The sequence below is a fragment of the Portunus trituberculatus genome, chromosome 18 (genome assembly GCF_017591435.1).
Source record: "Portunus trituberculatus isolate SZX2019 chromosome 18, ASM1759143v1, whole genome shotgun sequence".
Classification (NCBI taxonomy): Eukaryota; Metazoa; Arthropoda; class Malacostraca; order Decapoda; family Portunidae; genus Portunus; species Portunus trituberculatus.
Window position 1 is genome coordinate 25,855,229 of NC_059272.1, and position 23,445 is coordinate 25,878,673.

Consider the following 23,445-nt stretch of genomic DNA (forward strand, 5'->3'; position numbering starts at 1 on the left):
TTGTTTCAAGGTCAGTGGATTGAGTTTACCTTATCCTCTATCTAAATGTCCTCGTAAGACATCCCTAATCAACTCTTGCTAACTCCATGCCTCTTCCTGCGACCTCGATACACAAGGTTTTCTTCTTCCTCTCACCTCTATTCTGTCCAACTCTCTAATGCAAGAGTTAGCCAGTACTCTCAATAATTCATGCCTTTTTTCTGGTACACTCTGGGACTCCCTATCTGCTTCTGTGTTTCCAACTTTCCATGACTTGATTTAATTTAAGAGGGAGGTTTTAAGACATTTATCCTTTTATTTCGGCTGACTCTTTCGGACCTGCAAGGGGACTGACAACTAAGTGAGTCTTTTTTTTCTTATATCCTTGTCCAGCTTTCCACTCTTAACATTAAAAAAAAATTAAGCCAGCCTTGTCTCCTGCCCATAATGCGTGACCGAAAACGAAGTGGAATATTGAGTCTCCTGCGGGCAAATCTCTTTCTTTTCCTCCTCTTCCCCTCTTCCTATAATAATACTCATCTATTTATATTTTCATCACATTTCTTTTCCTTCTGGCGGTCTGACTCACTACCCGATCATTGCTCCCGCACCTTCATAAACGCACTTGGCGCTCATTGTCGAGATCGGAGGGGAGTCAGAGGGTGGCGGGTGATTACTGAGGGAGGGTCGGCGCCGCACAGGGAGAGGGGCGAGTGAGTAAATATTATACAGTGTGGGTCGTAAGTGTAAATGGATGTACAGGGTGCTCATGAAGACGAATAGGTGTTACAGAGTAGATGACAATGTTAAGAGTATACATATTTATAACAGTGACAGTTTGATAACGATGTGTTTATCCACAGATTGACTCATGTGGTGTGTGTGTGTGTGTGTGTGTGTGTGTGTGTGTGTGTGTGTGTGTGTGTGTGTGTGTGTGTGAGGGGGAGAGGAAAGAAGTTGGACTGTAAATCTAACTATCCTATGATACAAATGTAAGATATAAAAAGCATGTTAACAGATAGACACACACACACACACACACACACACACACACACACACACACACACACACACACACACCAGCGCATCGGCAGCATCGAAAAGCACACTGCAGGCGAGAGTTGTGCCGCCTCCCTTGGGACTCGGGGGGAGGAAATCCGTTCGAGGGTGTCCATTGAGGGAGTGGATTCTGCATAGACAAATACTCGACTCGTGGGAGAACATGCGGTGATTGTGTGTGTGTGTGTGTGTGTGTGTGTGTGTGTGTGTGTGTGTGTGTGTGTGTGTGTGTGAAGCCGTCACTTTCTCTTAGTCAATTTTTCCTTTCCTTTTTCTGTCCTCTGTCAACTTTTTTTTCCTCTTTTCTGTTACTTCTCTCTCTCTCTCTCTCTCTCTCTCTCTCTCTCTCTCTCTCTCTCTCTCTCTCTCTCTCTCTCTCTCTCTCATCTCCCGTTCGTTTATGTATTCTGTTTTTTTTTTTTTTTTTGTACGTGTGTTTTCCATGTTCTCTGCATTTCTCTCTAAATATGATACATATTTTTTTTTTTTCTTTCTCTCTTCGTGATTCGGATTTTTCCTTCGATTCGCTGTTCTTTCGCGTTTCCCCCTCGCTTTTCTCTCACTCCTCTCCCCATCAGCATTTTATTTCTACTGCATTTTTCCCATATTCTCTCTCTCTCTCTCTCTCTCTCTCTCTCTCTCTCTCTCTCTCTCTCTCTCTCTCTCTCTCTCTCTCTCTCTCTCTACACTTTATTCTCTCTTTCAGTCACGGTGACTTTGAAGATTCTACAATCCCGCTTCTCCCCTTTCTCTCCCTTCATCGTTTATAGTAACATCCCCGTTTTCCCTCCCTTTCTCCGCCCTTCTCGTCATGCCCTAACTCGCTTCCCTCCCTCGCCCTCACGTAAGACCCTTCCTTCGCGTGTGCCTCCTGTTGTTACTCACCATTGTGTTCCTCGCTGGGGAAGTTCGTAAATAATGAGGAAACTAGTAAGGGCAAAAGACAGAAACAGAAACACTCCAAGTGAGAGAAAAGAGGGCATATGAGACTAGTTTGTATGTTATGACGTTTGCTTTGCTCATCGTGGTGCTGCATTATTGCTATTTGCAGGGCTCGCTTTCTCCTCCTTCTAGCTGCGTGTGCTCATTTCGCTGCACAGAAGACCGAGGGATAGGAGAGTTAATGACACATTGATTCAGGCCAGAAAATTGAAGAAACTTTCCAAAAAGACAAATTTTAATATCCTTCAGTCAGTGTTCATTTCACTGTTGATCAATATACCTTCATGGCGTACCATGTCATTCATCGACCATGAACGATTGGCAATGGAAACTATCGAGCTATTGGTTAACAAAAACACGACTGTACGTATGTAGACCGTAATACTATGCATATGCTGATGTGTCACTGAGTCGGGTTGTGCAAGACTAGACCGTGTTGTGTTCCGAGACTAAGCTCTACATCGATGGCTGGGTTGGGTCTGGAACGTCTGCATTGTGTTTTGAGCGTCATGAATTTGTTTGGACAGATTAATCTTTATTCAACACAAAATTAGAAAAATCAGAGAGCACAAAAATTTATTTGGAGACTTTACTTAACCTAATGAAATGCACTGAAGCCAACCTCAGTGCGACGCGATGCTGCTTCCATCGACCTTGTGTGGCTTTGAGTTTCCTTCACTGTATTTTTCTTTCCTTAAAGAAAAGAATTTGCAGTCTCATAAGGTCTCCATATTGCATCCGGCAGAGACCAACGCCAATGCGGCAAATCGATCTTCTCTCTCTCTCTCTCTCTCTCTCTCTCTCTCTCTCTCTCTCTCTCTCTCTCTCTCCACCCTCTATACTTCCCTCTTCCTCCCTCCCTTCCCTGCATGACAGTTCTGACGTTTCTCGGTAGCACAGTGGACGTATTTGTGTGTGTGTGTGTGTGTGTGTGTGTGTGTGTGTGTGTGTGTGTGTGTGTGTGTGTGTGTGTGTGTGTGTGTGCGACTCCAAAATGAAGTTCATTAAGGTTTCCCTTTAAGATCTCGTCACCGCAGCTCTGCCATCATTTCTGCTTCTCTTTTCGCGTCTCTCCATGCTTCCCTCCATGAGTGTCTGCCTCTCCCTGCGTCCCTCTCTCCTCTCCCTGCACCACCACGGCCACTCACCATCACTGTCCCTCGCAGCAGCCATCATCACCACCCTTGCCATCCTTTATACATCCCATTATGACCCCCGCTCTCTCTCCCTCTCTCTCTCTCTCACACACACACTCCCCTTCGTCCCCATTCTCCTCCCATCCATTGCCCCTCCCTCTCCTGTCAACTCTCCTTCTCGTCTCTCTCTCTCTCTCTCTCTCTCTCTCTCTCTCTCTCTCTCTCTCTCTCTCGTATTATCAGGTCTTCCTCGTCAGCACCCTCACACTTCCCCTTCTTTAATTTTCGCCGGCTGGAGGTCAGGATCAACCACGCTCTAGCAATTATTGGCCTAAATAAGCTTAATAGTATATCTCTCTCTCTCTCTCTCTCTCTCTCTCTCTCTGGCGGTATTAAAGTAATGCTGCCTGCTCTTTCCTCCATGGCCTCCCTCGGCACATTAATCTGTATCGTCTCGCTCCGCTCCTCTGTTCACCCTGTTGCTTCACTCCTTAATGTTTTACGTGGACACGCGTATCACCTCCCTTACACTGGGCTTCCTTCAACACTCAGGAGCCGTGTCTCATTTCTTGGTGTGTGCTGAGCAAGTATACCCGCTTTGTTTTGCTTCTTATTCCTTTCCCATGCTTTCTTTTTTTGTTTGTATACTTGTCCGTGTTGTTTTGTGTGTGTGTGTGTGTGTGTGTGTGTGTGTGTGTGTGTGTGTGTGTGTGTGTGTGTTAGTTTTATCTCCTCACTACGTATTTTTTATTATTTTTTTTCATTTTTTATTTTGTTTGGTTATTTGTTATTATTGTTATTGTTATTGTTGTTGTTGTTATTGTTGTTGTTGTTGTTGTTGTTGTTGTTGTTGTAGAATCTGGGACTTTTGTGGTTAGATGCACTATTATTGCTATTATTATTATTATTATTATTATATATTATTATTATTATTATTATTATTATTATTATTATTATTATTATTATTATTATTGTTATTATTATTATTGTTATTGTTATTATCATTATCATTATAATCATCATTATCATTATTATCATTTTCATTCCTTAATGTTTAATTATACTAGTTACGCAGTTCTCTCTCTCTCTCTCTCTCTCTCTCTCTCTCTCTCTCTCTCTCTCTCTCTCTCTTTAAATAGTGTGCACTGTGTCAGGAGAAGTATGCTGACTGACCCTTTTCATTCCCGGGTTAGTCTAGTCTCGCCGAACCTTCCCCACTGCAGCAAATGAGAAATAAACACCTTCATAACGTCAATGAAAAAAAGAAAAAGAGAAAAAAACAATAGCAACATTCAACTGACATTCATTTCTTCCTTTATCCATCTTCTCTTTCCTTCCTCTTTCCTTTATTTCCTGCCATCCCTTACTCCTCCCTTCCCTTCCCTTTTTTCCCCCGTTCTCTTTCTTTCCTTCCCTCCATCTATTCATTCCTCTAGAACACCCCGTGACGATTTTTCTTCGCTTCACTCCCTTGATGAGATTTTGCTTCGTCTTTTCTTTTGTTGCCAATACTGTGAGGGCGGGAAGAAAGGCAGACAGGCAGCAAGGAAGGGAGGCCCAGCTCAGTGTGCGTGGAGGTACCAGTGCTGTGTGTGTGGCTGGGTGAGTGGGTGAATTGCTGTTGTTCTTGTTGTTTTTTGGGGGTCATAATGATATGCTCACTAAATTGTTGGGTTTATCTAAAGGCATGGTATCCTTTCCCGATTCATGTTCCTTAAAACTACTTACGGTGGGTGAGTAAATGGAGGGTAAGCGGCAGCAGTGAGTTATCGCTTCCATCAGTATTTTGTTCCCTGCATCACTCTTCCGTCACACATCGCTTCTCTTTCTCCCCCGTGCATCATTCTTTATCTTTTCCTCCATCGTAAGTACCAATCATTTCCTCCTCTTCTTTGTCCTTTTCGTTATTATCACCACCGCCTCTGCTGCCTCAACCATCATCCCGCCATCCCAGCAATTACCACAAAGTCCTTTGAAGCCTGGATCATGGTAATATGCAAGGCGGGTGCGCCATCATAGACCCCCTTCATTTGCTGGAAGTGCGATTCACCAAATGAATGTGGCATGACTTGACTCATGTCTGGTCGCGCAGAGCACACTAGTTTACTCTTACCTATAATTGCACAACCTTAGTGTTATAGTGACATCTCCACTATCGCCAGACAAATATCTTTTAAATGATTATTGTTATCACTGAAGGCAGTTTGTCACTCCATTCTTCCCCTCATTGATCATCATAATGCTCCGTGCTCGACTGCCTCCTCTGGAAACACGCAAACATTGGTTTAGGGATAAATGTGCTGATCGGAAGGATTCACAGTCAATATAATTACTGGAATGTCTGTCAAAAAGGAGCAAAAGGCACGAGGGGCGATGAGCAGCCAAACCCTATCTTGAAGCAGGATGTCGCTGTAGCACCTTGGGCACGCGGAGGCGCAGGAAGCAGGTTATCTTTCCGACAAATGGTTGTTTTTGCTGCATGCTGACATTACTACTGTTTTCAGTCAATTCCAAACATTTTAATGCTAAAGAGTTTTTTGCTACTTATTTATATATGCATATGTTTACAGTATATAAATGCATTGATTCAGAAACGAAGCACAAAATAATAATATTTGGTTTAAACTTGAGTGTGTTAGGAGGGGAAACCATTCTGTTGAGACGTAAACGATTGTATAAGAACAAATAAAAACAAGACTAGGCCAATTTTCATCCTGCCAATTCTCTTCCACTCGATAGGGATTCTCACAGAGCTGCCTTAAATTCCTTTCGTCCGTAAGAATTTTCCTCGCTTTTGTTCGGTCACGTGCAAATAAATGGCTTTGCTCACGCACCATGAGAAGGCGCGGTGACCGTGTGCTGGGGAGAGCTGGAGACCTGGCTGGCGGCAGAAAAGAGGGAGAGGGCAGTGGCACATATTGTGTGAAAGCTACAGGCCTGCCGCCACGGAACCGTCCACAAGTAGAGAAGACAGATAAACAGACATAAGTGTATGACTGTCTGATAACTTCTGAAATCCAGCATTACTTTGTACATACATTGATAATATCTTTTTTTTTTTTTTTTTTGTATTCTTATTTTACAAATCAAACAATGGAGCATCGTCTCACAACAATAGGATAGTGTGCTGACTGAAAAGTAGTAAGATTTAAATTACAAATAAAACCTAGGTGAGTAAGTTGAATTTTACTTGTAATGTGTTCATACCCTGAGCGGTATGCTATGCTCGTCCCCTGCTGCCTGCTATGTTCATGCCGATAATGACCTTGTGAGATCCTGGGCAGGCATTCACACACTGCACGCTCCCGATGATGATATTGATTTAATCCCTATTGTGGCAGTAGCTTCCTTAATGAACTTCGGGCAGACAACCTTATTAGCATGTTAACTAGAAGGGACTCTCATTACCGCGCCCTGAGTTTCTAATGAACAGCTAAGTAGAAAATGACGAGGAGGCGCCATTAATGTGGGTGAGATGACAGGAGGTGAGGACGGCCACGGATGCCAGCGCGTGGGGATCGATTTTACGGCGGAGTAATATGTTTGTGGAAGCGGCTTTTCATTATGACCTATTTTACGGGCGGGTTCGTGGGTGATGAAAGGAACGAGAGTGTATTATATGCTTTGCCCTTGAGAATATTTCTCTCCCTTCCATCTCATACTCTTGTGTGTGTGTGTGTGTGTGTGTGTGTGTGTGTGTGTGTGTGTGTGTGTGTGTGTGTGTGTGTATATATATATATATATATATATATATATATATATATATATATATATATATATATATATATATATATATATATATATATATATATATATATATATATATATATATATATATATATATATATATATATATATATATATATATATATATATATATGAGGAGAGAGAGAGAGAGAGAGAGAGAGGTGCAGTGTTGGCCAGCTGTGTGTGGTTAAGGACTGTGTCGCCAGGCGTCAGGTGGCGTGTGTTGAGCTCCTGGCATTTAACCAACAAAACTCATCTCTCCTTTTCTCTCTCCTCACTTCCCTTAGAGACCTACCTGTGTGGTAGACCTCAGGGACTTCATTACGGTAATTGAATGCAGACACCTACTAGGTGTTCTTTTATGCTTTGATTGAAATTAAGTGCTTGCCCAAAATGTCGTGAAAGTTATGTTACCTATTATCAATTAAACTTGGCCTATTGATTTAACTTATATGTTTTTCCACACTCAGCCTCAGGTGTCGGTTTGGGCAATCCATGGGACAAACAGGAAGTTGTTATACATTGCTGTCTTTCATTAACTACATCAGCCACAATATCACTTTTAATATATCTCAATTGTTTTATGAGACTCGAAAAAAAATTAACAAATATAACTAGTTTTTATTTGCCTACACTTGAAGGGCTTCTATCGTTCTTGCCTATGCATTTGGCAGTTCTACTGTTACAGTGAAGGAAGAATGATCGGAAGGAATAAAAAAGGAATGCTGTGCTGACTGAATGACTGGAATGGTAACTGCCAAACTTACAATTTAACAATATGTTGCACTCAGCAGACATATGCAAGTTTATTGTATACATCAGGAGTCGGAGGCTAGGACCTGCCGACCTTCCTAAAGCAAAAGGGAAGTATAAATATAATGAGATAGTACTAAAGTTTTGGTAGTATGTATTCTGAAAGGCAATTGTACAACATGTAAATAATTGTGTTACTGGGACATGATTATATCATTGCAATTTAAGTATCTAGTTTATGCACACGCTACAAGTTCCGCCCTTACGTAATTTGTCCAAAGACACTGCATGACACTCTGACATGAGAAATCATCACCTCGTCGTCTTATCGCCGGATATTCTAATTTTCACGGTAGAAAATCTTGGATCCACATTTCTTCAATAGACTGCTGAGTCTCAGGTGGCTTCTGTCCTCATCAAGATCCCGTAATATCTAGTTTTCCATCTTCCAAGCCTTGCCGTGCGTCCTCGTTTTCGAGTACCTGACGTTTCCCACTCCCCCCTACACGGCCTATTAAGGTGCCCCTCAAGCCGCCACATCCACACACCGGAAAGTGTAGATGATGGGGAGGAATGGCGACATTATTGCCATGAAGATATAAGTAAACAAATAGATAAATGAATAATAGATAAAAAAGGAAACTAATGGATATTCTCAACAAAACTTTTTTCGCACCACTCAGCTGAAGCACTTCTTATCCACCATCGTGTCCGTCCCTAACCCCGCCATCTCTCTCTCTCTCTCTCTCTCTCTCTCTCTCTCTCTCTCTCTCTCTCTCTCTCTCTCTCTCTCTCTCAAGCTTCACATGCCGCCTGCCACTGCCAGTCACTCATCATCATATTCGTAACTCGTCCTTTTTCCTTTGTCTGTATTTATCAAACAGATGAATAACTTCTGCTTTGGAGACATGGCTAACGATGAACACTTCCTTCAATGCGTTTAGTCGGAAGCAATACGAAGCATGCGATGGAATATATCGATTGCATTAAACCTTTCAATATTGAGACATGTTTACGGTAAGATTTGGGTACGATTAGAACATTTCATTGGCATTATGAAGGGTCTATGGAGGTCAGAAGATTAATAGCCACAATCTTCACTATTTTAACCCCCCACATAATTTTCTGAAGTTGTATAAAATCAGTAGATAGTAAGCAGAATGAGTATGGAAACGCGTCATGGTACTGAAGGGGTTAAGGGCATTTTATAAATATACTGCTCTTTTTTAATGTTCCTTTCACTTGCTACATAAGTACATGTTTTCCTTTCGCACTACTTAATCCTTACATTTCTAGCTAGACTGTCAACTCTGTAATCACTCCTAGTACGTAGATGGATGACAGAAACAAGTACTACAGCTATTGAAGTTATGTGGTTTCCTAAGGTAGAATGATCGTAATGGTCAATGGCAATCCAAAGCCCAGCATCCAGATACCGATTCTCTGCAAATCTTACGGTCACACTTCTTCCCTCAGCTCAGGTTCAGTAGCTACTGCTGGTACTTTAGTTGCTGTAGGCAACATTGTTCATTTATTTGTCTATTCATTTATCTACTCAAAATTTGAATCTTTCACGTTGCTAGGACAGTAACCCTTCCCCACACTATTCCTCTTGCATGCGTAAACCTAGCAGAGTGAGCGGAAGGTGAAAAGAAATTCTGAGAGGAGTGATGAAGGCAAACTACGTAAACCCCAAACTAGGGAGCTGGCGGCTCTAGACATCCAGCAGGCAGCAGTCCCGCGCTAGCAGGTGAACGGAGAGGACGTGACGGTGCTGCATCCGCTCTGGCACGTGTGCACAGACAGTGTTATTCCTCCTCAGAGTGTCGTGCTGCAAAATCACTAACTAGAGATTCTTGCTTAACATCATGTACATATTTGCTTATCGTATGTGAATTATGGTTGACTCGAAATAGCATTAGTTTCAAGAACGAAGAAAATTGTTATTGCAGTAATTCCTCTCAGTGACCGTGAATCCCGCATACGGTAAGCGTGTGTGTGTGTGTGTGTGTGTGTGTGTGTGTATATATATATATATATATATATATATATATATATATATATATATATATATATATATATATATATATATATATATATATATATATATATATATATATATATATATATATATATATATATATATATATATATATATATATATATATATATATATATATATATATATATATATATATATATATATATATATATATATATATATATATATATATATATATATATATATATATATATATATATATATATATATATATATATATATATATATATATATATATATATATATATATATATATATATGAAAGGTTGTCATTGACCGCCTCTTTTGTGGACATGCCGGAGATGATCATCGTATCAGTAAGGAGGAGCAGGACAGCGTCTCGCAAGTGCCAACTGAGCCTCTCGTCGCCCCTTCCAAGCCTTTCTCCGTAGCGCATCGTGCCACAAGGCGCTGGAGTTGTGCTGCTCCTTAATTAATTGAAGTTTGAACCGAATATCCGATAATTATCTGATAATTGTTTCAAATGGAATTAATACTTGTCGTAGGGAAATTAAGTTAACTAAAGCGTGTGTAGTTGTTTCCTGATACAACGGTTAATTAGATGCATTATTCACCAGGCCCTTTAGTAGGGATCTTTCCCTGGCAGGACCTCAGTTACAGTCGTGCCATCAAAATTATCACACACACACACACACACACACACACACACACACACACACACACACACACACACACACACACACATACACACATTAGAATAATGTTATAAAGATTCATAAAGTTGTTTACCGTTGAATGTTTGGTGAAGTTTTAGCAGCGTGTCCTGTCTGCCAGTGACCGAGTGTCAGATACAATATGTCAACTCAATATCAACAAAATGTGAGATTATGATAGATAATCAGACACCTCTTAGTAATTTTACTTTTCAAATCTGGCAAATAGTAATAGACATACAAGAATGATGAGGAGAAAGTAAAAATGGTAATAAAATTCAGAAAAAAAAAATATCAAGATTGATAGAGTGCAAATATCTGGCAGGCCTTTGCATCTCAGGAGTTGAGAGAGGAAGTAAAAAAATATCAAAGAAGGTAAGTACAATTAAATACTAATGTTTGAAATTTATGTCTAGACAGATAGATCAGCGAGCAGTGTGGTAAGTCAGTTGTAAATGTCTTCCGCTAACGTCATCAACTGAGATGTATTCTAACGAAAAGTCATGATAAATTCGCGTCTTTCAATCGTTCTTTAGCCAAAGTTTTTGCCAAACGTGGCCTTCCTTGGGGCCTTGGTAAACGTGGCCTTCCTTGGGGCCTTGGCAAACGTGGCCTTCCTTGGGGCCTTGATAAACGTGGCCTTCCTCTTGGCCTTGGTAAACGTGGCCTTCCTCTCGGCCTTGGCAAACGTGGCCTTCCTTGGGGCCTTGGTAAACGTGGCCTTCCTTGGGGCCTTGGTAAACGTGGCCTTCCTTGGGGCCTTGGTAAACGTGGCCTTCCTCTTGGCCTTGTCAGACGTGGTCTTCCTTGGGGCCTTGGTAAACGTGGCCTTCCTTGGGATCTTGTCAAACGTGGCCTTCCTTGCGGTCTTGGCAAACGTGGCCTTCCTCTCGATCTTCTCAAACGTGGTCTCCCTCCTGACTTAGGCTTGTGTGGTCTTCGAAGGTTGTGCCCTCTTGATGGGCTTGTCAATCGAAGTCCCTTTTGAGGCCTTGACAAAATCGTCGAACGGGAACCTGTTAAACGTCTCTCGCGGCGCATTATCCAATACAATTTCCACCGTTTTTCATTGGGCATTATTGGATTATTTGTAGCCGGAAAGTAAACATGATGATGCATAAAATATTATTGTGGTATGTAATATCAAAATGTATTCAAAGGAAGGATTCATTAAGAATGTATTGTACCAATTCCTGGGCTGGGGGTCAGTACCAAGTATTGTTTAACATTCAGTGCTTAAATCACTGATCTGATGAGAAATAGAAGTTCTTAGGTAGATAACTAAACGCTATCGTCTTGTGAATTAACAATAATGGCTTTGCGATGCTGCATTTTGCTGCCTGACGTTTAGTAATCATAAGATTGACTCCCTGGTACTCGTATAACTGCAGCATTGATCATTCCTAAACATGTTACAATAAAATTTGTATATCTGACCGTTCCTGCAGCGTAATTGCCCACGAAGTCTGAGCAATGCAAGACATATCCCAGACGGTGGGAGTGTGGCCGTGATGCGCAGACCGCTATGCATGTACAATACGTACAGTTCAGCTGTTCGTATATATATATATATATATATATCTGTGTTATACATTTAGTTATATTTATATGTGAAGAATATTAGTGAAATTCACAGGACAGGAAGTCTTCTAGAAGGATAATGGAGTAGTGTATCTTATATCCATGTAATTTTCCCAATAAGTTGTTCATACATATTTATGCTGTCGCAGAAAAAATAGGCTTAAGAAATAGGAAAGATGAAAAATATTCAAAAGAGGAAGTTGAAAGAATTTGAATATACTTTCGTTTGAGGCCTCCATTGAGAGAACATCCGACATAAGTATTGAAATTGCGTAAGATATAAGACAGCCATCTTCGCAAGAATTATACAGTTACGAATCAATGAGCGGTGCAGTAATTATCATGTTACGTATGTCTGTACGTACGTACGCACGTCACCTCTCATCTCTTCCCCATAACCCACCTCGCTGCTTCACTGGCTGCTCCTAGAGATGGCTTGGTTACGTGAAGCATCGGAGATTCGAGGTGCTAAAAGGCACGCTGAACCAGGCGCTATCCGCCGCCTCCTGACGTCACCCTCTTGCTCCTGCCCTAGTTTCTCTCCTGTACCTAAGCTTGTTATTAGGTAGGGGCGGGTGTGGTCCTCTCGGAAAGGATTTTCATCTTAATTCATTGTTCGCATTGTGTGTGTGTGTGTGTGTGTGTGTGTGTGTGTGTGTGTGTGTGTGTGTGTGTGTGTGTGTGTGTGGGAAGGATACAGCGAAAACGAAATGACCGCTGCGAAATGTGGGCATATCCCAGCAATAAGTACCATATTATAACAGAATCGGCCATAAGAAATAGTTCTGCTGACAATTCAGGATTTTATAATTAATAACAATTTCACCAAACTTAAATTGATGAATAAATGATTTCGAGACGGATGGAATATGAAGAAAAAGCGCTTCTGCCTTACCATTACTACTTTGGATACTCGTAATTTTTGCATCATGAGTACTTAAGATAATTCTTAATTTACTGTTGAGATTACCGCGCATCACAGACATAACCTCAATATGAATAGATGGAGAGGACGGTCTACCTCTAAGAAAGCTACAGTCATTGTCCGTCCTTGAATGAATCCTCACTTGTACCTCATGCACACATCCAGCCTTAGGTCACTGCTGTGGCTAAATTATGGCACCGTCTACCAGGCTTGTTCCCTTCACCAATCACTCTACGCCTGGATCCTATCACCCTCAGTTTCCTCCCTTCCTGTTCCTCTCTACACATCATCTCTCGCCCCCTTGCCACCCATCATTCAGCGCCCCAACGTGCCACTTAACCAGCCTCCTATTACTGGCTTCCTCACTCATTAGTCACTTTCCTGCTCATTACTCTTCTTTCCCTCGACACGTGAATCGATCATATTATTTTAGCTTGCCCATACCATTAGCCTCTCATCTTTTTATTTTCCTTGTTTTCTGTTGATTTGATTTCTAGACTCAGGTTTCGATCCATAGTTTCGTCTTTAATCTTCCTCGTTTTCTTTTTTTTTTTTTTTTTTTTTTTGTGGGTTTATTTTCGATCCATAGTTTCGTCTTTAATATTCCTCGTTTTCTTTTCATTTTTTTCTTTCGTGGGTTTATTATTTTTTCTTACTTCGAGTCAGTATTTGAAAGTTAAATTAATAAGCTATGTCACAATTGTATTTTCTTGAAGTATTACTCTTTTTAGTGTTCCTCAACTATTTCCTTTCATTATTCATTGCGTCAGCTGTTATTCATCTTTTCACCCTCCCCATTATTCTCTTACTTGACACCCTCTTTCGTCACTTAAGGTCTACATTCTCGCCTTCACCCTCATTTATCCATTTCAAAGTATATCCTTCGTTATCCTTACGTTATCCATCTTTCTGTCACTTATCACTATCCTTTTGCATCGATCCTAAACCTCCCTCCCTCCCTCCGACTCCACCACCGGCCCTCCTCAGCGCCTCACCCATCGTCATGCTCCTTCTTTCGTATTCATAGACTCACGCCTTCTCCAGCCTCCGGTTCCTGAACTCACTTTGCCTTCACGAGTTATTTATTCATGGTTCTGATATTTTTTTTCTCTTTTTACTCATCATTCATTGCCTTTTTCTATTTTCTATTTGTTTATTTGAATTTGAAAGGAATCGTGACTCGTAATGTGTAAAGCTAATATTGTTAGAATGAGTTTCTCTTGTTATTTGAAAACTGGCTTGTAGAATGTATAGTTCGAATCAATGTTTAGATAAGTGATACGCATGGTCAGTGGAAAGTTTCGTCTCTTCTTACACCAACTTGCTGTGAAATCATTAACGTTTGATATGAGCAATACGGCCTCTGTGATTATTAGCGTGGATCAGTAAGTCAGACGCGACACGATAGAACACGTCCCACTATATCGAACAGTCTTGGGAAAAAAGAAATATTGGAGTGATTTGGTATCGGTACTTAAATGTCCCGTGAAAAGAACACAAGTGCATTGAAGGATTCGTCTAATGGTCCTGCCTATCGTGCGCCACTGACAATGCATAACAGTATGGTCAGTATTATGAGTTCCATACCCAAATTATGCTAAATATTTTTTTTTTTATGCAAGAAGGAAACTAACCAAGAGCAACAAAAGATTAGGAGAAGCCCACTTGAGCTGCAAGTTCCCTAAAAGATTAGTAAAGAATTAGCCAAAAGACAGGGACAAATGTCTTGACACTTCCATGTTAAAAGAAGTCAAATCGTAGGAAGATGGATATACAGAAGCAGGCAGGGAGTTCCAGAGTTTATCGAGGAAGGTATGAATGATTGAGAATACTGGTTAACTTTTGTATTAGAAAGTTGGACAGAATAGGGATAAGAGGAAGACAGAGACCTTCAAGTGGTATAGGAGATTATTATAGGAAAGGTGACGTAGACAATATACTCAGGAACACTACTCACTTTTAGAGTCACTCACCGTAGCAATAAAATGGATCAATCACACATTACTTAGATATTCTCCAAGTATCTTACTACCTGCCATTTTCATTCAAAGTACTCAGAAAAGAAAAAAATAATCTCGTATTGAACTGTTTAGAAAAAAATATGGTTAATTCATTTGAGTTATTTACATCTATTTTTCTGCTTATAGCTAAGCGGGAAGACAGCAGTTCACAAATATGATTGTAACTAAAGGTGAAGAACGGGGAAGAAAGTGAGGAGGAGAAGGAGGAGGAGGAGGAAGAGGAGGAGGAAAGGAGAGGGGAATGTAAAGTGTGATTTAGATGACTGTTATGTGCAGTTAGGGCACATCTTGCCTCTCATTATATTGGAATGAGTGTGATATCCGATAGGTGCAGCGGTACCACCAGATTGGAACTGGAGATAGAGCTGCTGGAAAAAGAAAAAGTGTAAGAGGAACAGAGAACAGTTGGTTGTTACATTCCCTCATTGATCACAACACTTAGGAGGAAGCAATAATGAAATTCAATTTGATGACCACTAAGAATGATGATGGCGATGATGGTTGTAGGAGGATGCATGAAAATTGTAAACTTTGATAGATATGGACCAAGTCGATAAGGGTAACGGGGTTTATGGGAAACTTTCTATTGGTCCCCACTTATTTATACCATACTCCCATAGTCTGCTAACTATACTACATTACCATTTACAGATTCAGAACTAAATTGCCATTAGATAGGGAACTGCTGGAAGATGAAACGTCTTAGTACACGAGACAACAACTAGCACTTCTCAAGAAACAAGATTGCATGTATAGAAATATTAGTGTTAAAAATACAACGCAGGAAAATATGTTATCCATCCATTTTGTCCGCTAACTTTGTCACCGAAAGAGAGAGAGAAAGAGAGAGAGAGGGGGGGGAGAGGGAAGGGGGATTAGCTTTCACTATCGATGGCTGTCAACAATTCTGGTCACAATCCACATTTCATTTATCAGATTGGCTCCAGCACGGGTACTTAAGAACTTCGTATTCACTCTTGGAATGGAGTCTTATCTTTTCATTATTGGTTCTCCATCTGACACTCTCTCTCTCTCTCTCTCTCTCTCTCTCTCTCTCTCTCTCTCTCTCTCTCTCTCTCTCTCTCTATCTATCTATCTATCTATCTCTGAATACGGTAAACAGACAAACACTATCAACTTGTGTCAAGGTCAGCGGATCTTTAGGGAGTGAAGGACTTGGCAGCATCCCAGACGGACACACACACACACACACACACACACACACACACACACACACACACACACACACACACACACACACACACACACACACACACACACACACACACACACACACACACACACACACACACACACACACACACACCGTAGAAAGATTGACCTGGTTTTGATTCACTATACAAATGAAATGCCTGAAATACTCGTTGGTTATAAAGTGAGTAGGTCGTGCGTTGTAGGACGTCATGAATGGTATATATGGAGAGTCAAACAGACAGCAAAGGGATCCCAGTGAGTAGAGTAAACAGCAAAGCGAATGGAAATCCAATCTCGTGTCGTCCTCCAAGCTCTCTCAGTGGTGCCTTTGAGCGACTGTATTTACTATTAACTTTCTGACTATTGTAAGAGATGTCCCCTTCTAAAATCCCTCTCTCTTTCGCTCACACACACACACGCACACACACACACACACACACACACACACACACACACACATACACTTCGCCTCCCCACTCTCGTGAGTCAACAGTGAAAGATGAATAGAGCAGATATTTTCAGTGTCACTCCCTACTATATCATACACAACCACCACAGAGCACTTGTGTTTTCCTGGTGAATGTGGACACCTATATCACTGTTGCTCTCTTACTGAATCACTTGTTCGCCGTTCCTAAGTTATCTTGATATACTCATTTGCTGCTGCTTAAAACAATTTTCATATAATCTCTAAAAGTGTTTTGCGCCAACTTATGAAATGTAATGTGGGAGTGTGTACGGTAAGAGAGATGATATAATCTGATTCCCATAACCTCTAACTGTTCCTCACTATCCTGTCTTTGTGTTGCTCCCTCTCCACATCAACATACCGAGTAAAGTAAACACGAGAGAGAAATATATTTGAATTATGTTTTTGATAATGTAGAGATGAAGAAGGAAAAATTATTGCGTTCTTTCGTTATAATTTAAATGTGGTTTGTGGTCCTTGGCAATGTGCAGTTCTGTGTTTATAAGAGAAGTTACTAATCTACATACCTACTTACCTTTACCTTATATATATATATATATATATATATATATATATATATATATATATATATATATATATATATATATATATATATATATATATATATATATATATATATATATATATATATATATATATATATATATATATATATATATATATATATATATATATATATATATATATATATATATATATATATATATATATATATATATATATATATATATATATATATATATATATATATATATGATGGAGTTTTGTATGTAAGAGATTAATATACAACTTCCGTTTTGAATGTTTTCAAATATCTCTTTCGCCTCTTCTCTTATTCACCGATCTTTAATGAAGACCTTTCCCTTTTTCCCAGGAGAGGAAACCCTGCAAGTTGGTTGGTGGTTGGCTTACAGTGCATCGCCTCTGCGTCTCGCTCCTTGCCTCCCGGGAACGCTCCTCCCATCGGTGACAGTCCAGTGCTGAGCGTCAGGCATGGAGGGCATGACGGGCCTTCCAACAACAGAGGCCTTGAGGGAGTCGCGGCGGTAGCGTGATGGTGGGCGTGGTTTGATCCTAGTATGTGATGAAGGTTCGCGGGTGGACGTGGGACACGTCATGGGCTGTGGTGGGCCTATGGGCGACAGTTTCGCTGCTGGTGGCGATGGCGTCTCTCGCCGCTCTCTTCACGCCCACGTGGTTCGTGCGGCACTCACCTGCTCCTCCAATCATGTTTGGAGTATGGGCGTGGTGCATGGGCAGCCTGAGTGACCAGGAATGTGCAGCCATCGGACAAGGAATCAGGGACACTAGTGGAGCGCTGCCGTCAGCGGTGTGGGTAATGGTGGGCGCGGTGTATGGAGGGGGCGGTGCCTTGTTGGCTGTCACGGGCCTTGCCGCGCTCCTCACGCCCATCTTGCCAACCACTCACGCTCGTGCCGCCCTTGCTCATGTTGCAGGCAACATTCAGGCAGCAGCAGGTTGGTGGTAGGACTGTTTTTTTTTTTTTTTTTTTTGTGTGTGTGTGGAACAAGGGTGTCAGTATTCTGTTTAGGCAAACACCGGGTATATGCCATTGTGCATTATGTACCCGGTAAGGTTGGAAGTTAAGAGCTTAGAGAAATAAGTTTCTCTCTCTCTCTCTCTCTCTCTCTCTCTCTCTCTCTCTCTCTCTCTCTCTCTCTCTCTCTCTCTCTCTCTCTCTCTCTCTCTCTGTTTTTGTATTCTCTAAAGTAACCGCAACCATCTCTAGCACAGCCACTCGTTTGTCCTGTGTTGCGAATGTGCAGTGTTTGAGTGTTGCACAGATGCTTTCTCAAACAGGTACACCAAAAGTCAGTAAGTGTTGATTTGTATACAGCTTGTACTTATTTCACTCTTATTCTTCTCAACTCCAACCACACATTTTACTTACCTTAGATCAGTGTCTTTAAATCTGATAGAATTCCTCTACACATCCCCACCTGCCTCGGTGGCTGCTAAACACTCCTGGGAAATCACGTACTGGCGGAGGAGTTGCAGGTTTAAGGGCAGCGCATTCCGTGTCTCTAACTGTTGACCTCCTTGTTTTACTTTAACATCACACATCAGGTGCAGCTCACTCCCATGTAGACATCGAAGGTATTCAATCATGTACACATCATACACAGTCAAATATGTAAGATGATCATGAAAACGGAAGGAAACGAGAATATTCCTATGTCGGTAAAAGAGTGTGTATATGTATAAGTGTGTGGGCTGTGAAGTTTGTATTTTTCACAACTGAAATTAGAGTATACGGTAACTTCCTGGACTGTCACGGTCGTTGCGAGTTGTTGTATGTTTTTATCATACTCTATGTAATGTAATTTTTTTACCATTATTGGATTTTATTTCAAATCAAACAGAGTGAGCGTTGCGCCATTCGGGAGTGACTTTTCAGGAGAGGGATAAATGCTTCGTTTTCTTTTTTTTTTACTACGTGGTATCAGAGATCTTGCCACAGCCAGACCAACTCGCATCGCGGTAAACAATGTTTACGAAACTTTTGGTAAGGATCTCAAATGGACATAAGATCAAAGGAATTCAAGTATGGATTTAAATTGCATAATAATTTTTTTATACTTATTTCTCTCATACATCATTGTTTTCAAGGATTATTCTGACATTGTTCTTTGTATCTCCTCTGTAATGATAAAAACTGTATTGAAAAAACTGTAGGTGAAAGTATGATTGTAAAGGAAAATTTAAATAACATAAAGTGTAAAGTTAATTATTTTTTACTCTTTAGATGACGTGACTTGTTCATTCATGTTTTTGGATGGAAATTGCTTCTCTTCTGTGCGATAATTGCACGAAACGACCACTCACTTTACCCCCCGGAACAACCTTCTTTCATTAACCTTAATGGTTCTCTGATGCAGCGACTTTATACCAATAATGGAACAACATCTTCGTACTTTCTAAATAAGGAGATATTTTCCAGAGATGTGATATTTTCTAGAGATGTTTTGAGAATTCGATTGCTTTCGATCATTATAACCAGGAAATGTAAGTAAAGAGATATCATTCTCTAAAGCGGTTTTGAAACAAGACAAAAACTAAATGGTCGGATACAGGGATCATCTATGTATTATTGTCAGCACTCTTGTCCAATTACCTGATATGCAAGAGTTGTGTTGCTGTTTTACGGTTGACAGTCATGAGGGTGTGACTCTTCCCGCAAAATTTTCACACGGTGATCAGTTCCTATACTTACATTTCAGTGTACGCTAAGGGGATCCAGCAGGAACAAAACGGCAGGTAAAAATTGCAAATTGAGGAAGGAGCAAGCGAATTTTTGCAGTTGGTTGTGAAAGTTTATGAATTCAGAGAGGATGGATATGATAGCACAGCAGTGAAATTGGAAGGCCTGAGTGTTAAGTTCTGCATTCTGCATTTGACGTGAACATGGAGTGATAGACACGTGATCCAGTGATAAGTCTTTTCGTCCCCTCGCCACCTCCAGCGACTCCATCACTCTCCCATTGTTTGGCCTACACTTCCTGCTCTCCGCCCCTCCCCCGCCAGACAGCGCGAGGATGGTCAGGCAGGACACGACAGGAAAAAAGCAATGAAAGCGTAAGGGTTCGAGTTTCTCTCTCTCTCTCTCTCTCTCTCTCTCTCTCTCTCTCTCTCTCTCTCTCTCTCTCTCTCTCTCTCATCAGCAATGCAACGGACATATACAAACTTAAGGAATAAAGATTAAACATACTGTATATGCATCACGTTTAGAAAAAAAATCTGTCAAAATCTTTAAATTCAGTTCCTTTCACTGTTTTTTTCTCGTTTTTTTTTTTTATATAAAATTCATTATGGTCGTGATAAAAATTCGAGAGCAATATTGCTTGAAAATCCGTTTGACGCTAATAAGGTTTTATTATTTTGTATTCATCACTAGCACACTTTTATCCATGTCTTCATCTCTCTAATTTCTCCCAAGCCGCCTTTGGGTCTCTGTCCATTTTTCCACCGCGCCGCTTCTTGCTTCCTCTCATTACCGCCACAAACGCTAGAACATCAAAGATCTTGGCATCGAGCAGTCTACCTCAGGCTTTTCCCACCTCCTGCTCACCCTCCTTGAACCCTGAACCCGTACTACATAATCCCACAAACTGCTGCATCACATTTCCACAGAACCACAGCCTCACTTACTTTAAAAGCTACTCTTATACTCTATTTCAACGGCATGCCACAACTCTGACTGCATAACTCGTCACTTTGCTGGGCACTATAGCTGAACACATTCCTTACACCTTAGAGCGTCATAGCTTCACCATTCTCTTGCTGCGTAAATATAAGAGAAGAAAGTCCCGTTACATTCGTCATTGGCACAGCAGACTTACAGCATCGTTCCGTCCACCACTCCCACGACCAGAGATGCCGCTGCCACCCACACTCGCATGGAGCTTCCTGGTTCCTGCACCGCGCCGTGTTGGAATAACGACCCCATCACCGATATCACCACCTAAAGTAATATTAATTGCAGGTCATTTAATTTACTAAAGGTAATGAGGCATTTTTATCTAACGAGATCGTGAAAATTAATCTCTCTCTCTCTCTCTCTCTCTCTCTCTCTCTCTCTCTCTCTCTCTCTCTCTCTCTCTCTCTCTCTCTCTCTCTCTCTCTCTCTCTCTCTCTCTCTCTCTCTCTCTCTCTCTCTCTCTCTCTCTCTCTCTCTCTCTCTGCCCCAGCTTTAGCAATCTTTCTACCATTTTTCCCCTAGTCATTTTTCACTCTCCTTACATCCAGCGATCCCCTTCCCCTCCACTTGCTCCCCTCCCTCCCTCCTCTCCTCACCTTCTCACACCATTACCTGCCCACGCCGCTCGTTAGGGAGACAAGCTATATTTTATTGTTGGAGTCTGTTGGTGTGTAGAGGAAATGGCGCTGTGGTCCTATTTCTATTTCACACGTACGTAACTTTTGTGAACTATATATTTGTGTTTGCTGAGTCTGGCTGACGTTCTTTGTTTCTGGTAACATACGTAGTGTAAAGCCCATTTTCATTGTCTGTTGGTATTGGCTTGAAGTGTAGATATTTGTAACGTTTGTTGTTTTATTGTGTGGTTGGTTTATAGGTATCACAAGGTTGGAAACTGATTGTCAGCTAAGATATGGAGAGAGAGAGAGAGAGAGAGAGAGAGAGAGAGAGAGAGAGAGAGAGAGAGAAACTAATTGACTTGTTTAGAATATTTTTCTTTCTTTCGTAACTGCATTTAAGATTAGCTCACACTGAGTCGTTGCCTCAACTGAGCAAAGTTCTCTTCTTCCACAGTGTCGCTGCAGGTGGTGGGGCTGCTGCTGTACCCGCTGGTCCTCGGGTCACCCTTCGCCAGGCAGCACTGTGGCTCAGCGGCTTCCGTCTACGCCGCGGGCACCTGTGAGCTGGGTTACGCCTACATGTTGGCTCTTGTTGCGACAGCTTTGGCGGCCTACTGCCCAGTCCTAGCCAGGCTTGTCACTTACAAGGACTATACTGATTACAGATCCAATCTTAATTACATATGATGGCCGTGCGTGTGTTCCCGGCGCGCCATCACACATGCCGAGGGACTCCCACCCGAAGGACCATGTATGAAATGTCTGCCCGATATACATACACAGTTTGTAGCCCATTTCATACATAATGAATATTCTGAAACAGAGGGTATGTCCGTAATCTTGCATGAGCGACAATTTGCTGACGCTTAAATGAGTCTTTTAGTGGCCTCTAGTGTTGCAACAGGCCTTCAGTTCAATCATTTGCTCCTCATGGAAGTCAGTCCGCCTCTGCAAAACGGAGAAAAATTATAGATTGTGTGTAGCAGTAGTTCATGTCCTTGTTTAGCTTTATGTACATTGTTTGCAGCTTTCGTGAACTGATGCGGCTCTTAACATACTCCAGGAATGCTCTTGTAAATAAACTCTATGATTCTGGTTTCAAATTTACTTTCTTAGCCGTATCTCTTAGATATGAAACTGTCGGGTGAAAAAAATCTTCCATGATCTGACTATTTGATTTGTAATGTGAGAGATTCATAATAATGTAAGAATTGTTTGAGTGTCGTGGCAAAGTCAAACGGTGTAATGGAAAGAGAAATATGACCAGTAAACAAGAACAATAGAAGAACTATTGGGAGTCTTCGGTTGCCAAATAATAGAAGGAAAACTGAAAATCACAGCTTTGCAATGAAGTAGTTTTATTTTCTTTGATTCGAGTTAATCGCGCCACGCCTGTCGCCTGAGCAGAGGCGCCGCTCCTCGCGGGAGATAAAGGCAGCGCTCCATCTTCACATCCATCACTCAGAAGAAGGTGAGAACTAAATATTCATGTAAATACTTACATGAAAAGAAGGTTGCTAGGTCTTTGTGGGGAAGGAATGGAAATACTTGGAAGAAAGTAACACTGCCTTATTTAAGGTTTTGGTAGAGGCAAGTTACCAGTGACGCTACGTACTGGTTAGTACAAATGTACGTACGTACATATGATGTTTGACGGCATGGTGCATGGAGTTTGAAAAATATCTTTGATATATGAAGGTTCACTCCATGAAACAATAAGTCAAGGAGAGAAAATAGACGAATTACTAGGTAAAATTCTGTTATGTTTCAAAAACAATACGAATAAATGTTCATTGAGAGAATTGCATATAATTTACAGTTAATATTTTCCTGCCACAAATACTCGTACTCCCTTCTTTGTATCCGAACAACGCCAAATGTTGGGAATACATGGCTATACGCCTCATCTCACTTTTCTCCCATGGCCGCGCCACACAGCCCGAGGCGCCGGAGATCACGGAAATTAGGGCACCTTTATCAGATGAGACGGAGAAGTTATGGTGCAGAAGCAAGGCAGCAGCA

At 41.2% G+C, this 23,445-nt stretch overlaps 2 protein-coding genes across 2 annotated transcripts; one reads left to right on the top strand and one right to left on the bottom strand.

Annotated features, from left to right (window-relative positions):
- Positions 1-9,357: 9,357 nt before the first annotated feature.
- LOC123505805 (transmembrane protein 211-like) lies at positions 9,358-23,225 on the top strand. The gene is made up of 3 exons (XM_045257525.1): positions 9,358-9,602; positions 17,459-18,062; positions 21,878-23,225. The coding sequence occupies exons 2-3, from the start codon at positions 17,669-17,671 to the stop codon at positions 22,108-22,110; spliced, it is 627 nt and encodes a 208-aa protein (XP_045113460.1). The 5' UTR covers positions 9,358-9,602; positions 17,459-17,668; the 3' UTR covers positions 22,111-23,225.
- On the bottom strand, positions 10,885-11,836 carry LOC123505395 (DNA-binding protein HU homolog). Its single transcript, XM_045256614.1, has 2 exons — positions 11,790-11,836; positions 10,885-11,269 (listed from the first exon to the last, which is right to left on the bottom strand). Exons 1-2 carry the CDS (start codon positions 11,834-11,836, stop codon positions 10,885-10,887), a joined length of 432 nt encoding a protein of 143 aa, XP_045112549.1.
- Positions 23,226-23,445: the final 220 nt, after the last annotated feature.

Bases quoted from the DNA above. Each gene is read 5' to 3' on its own strand.
- LOC123505395 (XM_045256614.1), bottom strand. From the start codon at position 11,836: ATGTCTTGCATTGCTCAGACTTCGTGGGCAATTACGCTGCAGGAACG. The intron at 11,270-11,789 runs GTCAGATATACA...AGCCTAAGTCAG, and splicing joins GCAATTACGCTGCAGGAACG to GAGGGAGACCACGTTTGAGA.
- LOC123505805 (XM_045257525.1), top strand. From the start codon at position 17,669: ATGAAGGTTCGCGGGTGGACGTGGGACACGTCATGGGCTGTGGTGGGC. The intron at 18,063-21,877 runs GTTGGTGGTAGG...CTTCTTCCACAG, and splicing joins CAACATTCAGGCAGCAGCAG to TGTCGCTGCAGGTGGTGGGG.